Source organism: Octodon degus, unplaced genomic scaffold, assembly GCF_000260255.1.
Source record: "Octodon degus isolate 3935 unplaced genomic scaffold, OctDeg1.0 scaffold00131, whole genome shotgun sequence".
NCBI classification, from domain to species: domain Eukaryota; kingdom Metazoa; phylum Chordata; class Mammalia; order Rodentia; family Octodontidae; genus Octodon; species Octodon degus.
The window spans coordinates 482,657-488,556 of NW_004524707.1; the positions used below are offsets into that span (position 1 = coordinate 482,657).

General features: G+C 47.1%; 1 protein-coding gene across 3 annotated transcripts in view; it reads right to left on the reverse strand.

Annotated features, from left to right (window-relative positions):
* The window catches only part of Dstyk (dual serine/threonine and tyrosine protein kinase), a 52,492-nt gene extending 48,641 nt beyond the window's left edge, over positions 1–3,851 (reverse strand). For all 3 annotated transcript variants that reach the window (XR_002818066.1, XR_002818067.1, XM_004641116.2), the window contains exon 1: positions 3,440–3,851. Coding sequence is in view for 1 of the 3 variants with exons in the window: in XM_004641116.2 (XP_004641173.1) it covers positions 3,440–3,713 (274 nt within the window). In the remaining 2 variants the exon portion in view is untranslated. The remainder of the gene's footprint in view (positions 1–3,439) is intronic.
* Between the last annotated feature and the right edge of the window lie 2,049 nt (positions 3,852–5,900).

A 5,900-nucleotide genomic window follows, 5' to 3' on the forward strand; every position in this document is an offset into this window, starting at 1 on the left:
ATGTTAAAAAATTAAAAAAAAAAAAAAAAGAGAGAAAGGCACAGAAGGGAAAAACACACCTCCATAAGCTCTAGGCTGAAAGCAATGTCTTTGACTCTATCCAGTGTACACAGCCCACTGACTAGTGTACACACTCCACTGTGTATACACCCCACCTACAGCACACACAAGACACTCGAGAGCCTACCATATAACAGCTAGTACTTATCGGGCCCACCAGGTATCACTTTAAATACATACATGTATTAGCTCCCGGCCATCCTACAAGTAAGTACAACTGCCGTCCCCACATGAGCACAGTGACACAACACCTGTGATTTGCTCATGGTCATTCAGTTAGCACAGGATGGCACTGGGATTGAAGAGAGGCAGTACAATGACAGCATTCCAACAAGACACTGTGGGGGGTCACAATTTCTTCAAACTGTCAGGTTTCTTTATATTTTTTTTCTTTTTGGCGGAACAGGGGATTGAACTCAGGCCCTTGAGCTTGCCAGGGAAGCACTTATTCTACTGAGCCATCTCCCCCGCCCCAAAACTGAGAGGTTTCTGACTAACTGAAATAACTGGAGCTCTTCTCAAGCACTACAAAACAAGAAAGGTACTGTTCCCTCCGCTGCTCTTAAATACTCTACCTTGCCTTTCTTCAGAAGGACTCAAAGTCTTTATCTCATTACTGTTGAACACTTTAGCCAAAAAATAATGAAAGAAATTTTTAAAAATTTAAAAAACAAAGTTAGTCTCATCCCCTGCACTGATATGAAGAGAAGACAAGCAGAACCGAATCAAGGAAACAAACTTCCAATTCGGTTTTCTTTACACAAACCAAGCCACTCTTTAAAAAGATCATTTCAGTATTCCATCACTCTTAAATTCTAAAATATCACATGCATATATATTTTGTACATTATCTTGAGTAAACATAAAGCTATCAAAATAAAGAGGGAAGCACTATATTGGGTTTCTTCTCATACTATGCAATTGAAAATGAAACAAAAATGTTTGATATTTTGTGGTGCAACAAATGTTAACATAAAGAAGCTAGGTGTGGTAGTGCACACTTGTAATCCTTGGAGTCCAACTTGGGCCACTTACTGAGTTCAAGGCCAGTATGAATTACATATGAGACTCCTCCTCAAAAACCCAACTAAGCAGTACATAAAGAGACATGAGGAAAAAAAAAGAGAGACATGAAAATTGCCTTACTATTGTTGCCATTCTTACAATCCAACAATGTAAATTTATAATTAGCCCCTCATCTTTAATTGCTCAAATACCACACTGCATCAAATCTAGAAGCACAGCTCCATTCTTCAATGATTAAAATTTTCCCAAGGCTTGTTAGGTTAAGAACTGAGTGTTTCTTTCCTTAACACTCCAAGTTTCTATTAATGAGAAACCAAGGTTCCAAAAGAAATGAGACTGTCTGTGACTTTGACCATATTACAAAGATAGCCTGTAAAAGGAGAAAACAAGAGCTGTCTTTTAAGGAGTAGTTTCTACTAACGCAATTACCTGACTAGCTGGGAAGAGGGCATTCCTAAAATAGAAACACTGATTTTTCTCTGGTGCATGTTAGCCCCCCAAACAAAACCCTGTACTGACAGGAAAGGAAGCATTTTACTGAACAAAATCAACTGCTCCCAGCCCCATCTTCTACACCACACAGAGTTTTACCTGGGAACGACACAGTTGTGTAAGTAAAGACAAACACACAGAGATAAGTTCATAATGCAGTCAACCAGAAAAGCTAATATGGCAAAATACAAAGGTACACTTGTATTTCTCAAGCTGGGTTTCAAAGAATAAAGATGAGCGTCAAGCAAGATACCTCTCTAGGGTGAACTTACTCTCCAGTTTCTTTTTGTAGGATAATTTCTAAAATAATTGTGTAGAATGAGGCACCAACAGAGAGCTTTTTAAGATAAGTGTTGAGAAAAACTTCAGATCAGAAAAAGTTGCTAGAAAGAGCTGCTAAGGTAGAGGACGAAAGTACACACTCTGGGGACACTCCCTGAAAAATTAAGTCCTTCACACTGGCTGTTTTCAGGGCGCATAAGAAATCAGTTCCCTCTATAAGCGCCCCCCCTTTTTTTTTTGGCAGAACCGGGGGATTGAACTCAAGCCTTTGCGCTTGCCAGGGAAGCGCTTATTCTACTGAGCCATCTCCCCAGTCCCCTACAAGCCCATTTCTAGAACAGGAGATCTCTGGACAATGTCAAAACTACAGCTGCAGAAAAGCTAGTCATCACCCTAATCCCCTGAGGTAAAATAGTAATTTTTAAATTGATACTTAGGTCAACTAACTGGAATGGTATCGTGTGGGACTCTATCGGAATCTTAAAGCTCATTTTTATCACCACTATTGGAACCCCAAGTTTAAGGTATTAAACGTGCAACTCTGGGGTCCACACACAAACTTGGAACAATCCATGAAATTTGCAAACTCAAGTTCAAATTTGCTGCTAGTTCCCAAACTGACATTTCTGAAAGCATGTTTCAGACCAGCTGTGTTGGAATCCCAAGATCTTTTCATGTTAAATTCTTAGACCCCACCTACCAATGTCCTCGAACAGAATCTGCATGAGAGCTGAGATAGGCGTTTTTAATCAGTTCCTGGGGTAATTTTTAAAAATCATTAAATTAAACCCATGGACATCTTTGCCATGTTGTCCCTTTTCTGTTCCAACCTATATTCTAATAGGCATACAGGAGTTACTAAATTCTCCAGTTCTCCCCGAATAGCGGCTTAAAAGGAAACAAGTTCTATACTGATGACCATGCAGGATTTTAGATGGTTTGGGGCCTCTGGCTCATTCTAGAAATAATGTTGTCAAGAAGGACGAGAGCAGCTATTTCTTCAAGGGCTCAGAACCAGAATGATCCCTTCCCTCTTGAACTCCTTCACCATAAGCAGCATCTCTGGGCAATGCCCTGCCACCTGCCAGGTCCATTTCCTTTGCTGCTCCCAACCCTCCTGCTTCACAGACCTGCCTCACGGAGTGGTGTGCAAGCCTTTTACACACTGAAACACACAAGAACACGTCCTGCTCCAGTGCCAAGGCTGGGTAATCAGCAATCATGCCGAACGCCGCTCCTCCATCCCCGTGCGGAGGCTCTGCCCTGCCCCACCCCAACTCCGCGCAACTTTCCCACTGGCGGATCTGCCCCCGCCCTCCCCGAGCGCGGCCCTCCCCAGCCCCGCCCGCGCCCAGCCGGGTACCCTGGTCCGGGCTCCCGCACGCCTCCGCCCGTGCCCGACCTCGGCCCAGGCTTCGGCGCCCCGCCTCGAGGGACGCCTTCCCCCTTCCGCGGCATCTCGGACCCCTCGGGCCACGCGGCCCGACGCCCCTTCCCGCGTCTTCCCGGGGCTGTTTTGCAGGAGCAGGGGTGCGGCCCGCCTCCCATTCCCTCTGTCTCTGCGGCCTGTCATTCTTACCCGCCGGCAGGCCGATTTCGGCGACATCGCCAGTAGTGTCAGGCTCGGCCCCGCCGCAGCCCGCGGGGAAGGAGGGACAGCTGTGGTTGTGGGAGCACTTAATGTCGCGGAAGAACTTCTGGGTTTCGCGCAGGTTCTGCCTCAGCCGGACCAGGTAGCGGCGGTAGCGCCCGAAGCCCCGGCACAGCTCGCGGATCATTCCGCCGCCGCCGCCGCCGCCGGGGCCGGGACCCGACACGGGCTCGCTGCCCCACGGCGGCGCGTCGCCCTCCATCTCCGCAGCCCGCAGTCTTCGCGGCCTGCTCCTGGCCACCGGCCCGGCCCCCTCCTTCCCGCCCCCCAGCGCTGAAGGGAGGTGGATTCCGCCTCCTTACGCCCCCGCCTGCAGTCCGCCGGGCTTCCAGTCTCCCTCTAGCAAACAAACTGACGCGCTGGGCGCCGCACACGGAACCTTTCCCTCCGCTTCGGGGAGGGAGTGGGAAGAATCACGGAAGGCACCGGTCCCGCGCGGGTTCTTGGGACTTGTAGTTTAGACTGGGCTTCACTTCGGAGCCCCTAGGCTTGCGAGCCTGTGGGTGCAACTGATCCCCTTTTTATAAAATCCCCACCTGTTCTTGTGCGTGCACGCTCTCCTCGGTTAGAAAGTGTGTTTCTAAACCTGGCGTGTTGGTGCACGCCTGTAAATCCAGGACTCGGGTGGGGGGAGCGGGGGGAGCGGTGAGGAAGGAGGATCTCAAGTTCAATTCCTGTCTGAGGAACTTGAGAGATGTCTCTCAAGATTTAAAAATAAAAGGGCCGGGAAAATAGCTCAGTAGAATAAGCACATGCCTGGCAAGTGCAAGAGCCTGAGTTCAACCCCCGGTTCCGCCAAAAAAAAAAAAAAAAAAAAAAAGATTTAAAAATAAAAAGGGTTAGGGAGCTCAGTGTGAAGGCCCTGGGCTCCATCTCCACTAGCACACACAATAATAAATACAATTAAAATGTGTTTCTTCTCCCTAGGAGTGCTGCTGAAGAGAGCAAGGAGCTGGGAACTCAGACCCTAGCAGAAATGGGTGCTTTACTAAAATCAGAGTGAACGGGTTTTTTTTTTTTTTTTTTTCATGAATTTTATTGAGAAACAATTAGCAATGAGACAGTTTCAAAACTGATTCATAGGACAGTGTAAGATTTTAGTAGCAGAGAAAAGGAAGGAAGCAAGACCGAGGTCATTAAGATCTCCATGGTTACCCTAAATAACTTGGTTTGCAGACACAGAGGGTACTGGAGAATCGCATGAAAATGCCTTGGGGATCCTGAAATTGCTTAACGTTGTATTACTTTCTCCTTTTCCGATTTTCCTTCTCCAGCTGTGGGAGGGTGGGTGCCTGAAGAGTCAATATGACCCATAAACTAGAGTACAGTTGGTTTCTTAGAGGAAGAAGACCGGGCGTGTGAGGGGAAGCTGAGGTTTGTAGCCTTCCGAGCCATTTCTGATTATCTTAACTCGGTTTCTGCCAGTGCTCAAGATTTCCATTGACTGTCACAGACTTCTGGACACAATCACGACGACACGGGCAAAACGACGACGGAGCTACCTTTTTCTTCTTCCAATTTTCTCTTCCCTCTTCACCAGGCTCAAAGCCCCATCCATGTCTTCCTTGGGTAGAAAGGTCTCCTTTTTTTGGGGGGGGGGCGTTCATTTATGTATTTGGTACAGGGTCTCACTACATAGCTCAGACTCGTAGTGATCCTCCAGTTTTCATCCTCCTGATTACAGGCATGCGCCACCACTCCAGGACACAGTTGCTGGCTCAGCGAGCCCTGGAGGCGGACCGATGCGGCATAGCAGGACCTGGGATTGTAACCCTAGTCACTGTGCTTGCCAAAGCTGACGCTTAGTCCACTGAGCTATCTCACCAGCCCAGGGAGGCCTCATCTTTTACCCAGGACAGGCCTCTTCTTTGAGAGGCTAAATAGTGTCCTTCCTCAAATGAAGAGATTTGAGCTTGGCCCTGGACCCACACTCTCATCTCCATGCCTTGGTCTGTAATCCCAGGCGAGATCGGCTCACCATCTGTGAAGTGAGGCTTGTACTAGATCTATCCTTCTCTCTGAGCCAGGCCTGCTTCAGAAAACTGTACTTCTATCACCTCTGATCCATTCTTGAGTGCAGATGCCCTTAATTAAATGAAGTTATGCTATTCAGATAGATTCAATGTAAAAAGTGTGTTTTCGCTCCTGGAAATTTTAGCATATTTTTAAAAAGGGATCAACAATTGAAGAGTCAAGGAGGGAGTTTCATGTTCTCACACACACGCATATGCGCCCACACGCACACGTGCACATGTGCACGCACCTACACACGCGTGCACGCACCCCTCCAAACTCAGTAAAGCAGAATGAAAATTGCAAAATGTAATTTAATACAATGTAGTTCATACTATTTCTAAAAATAGAAGAGATATAGCAAAGTAATCTGTAA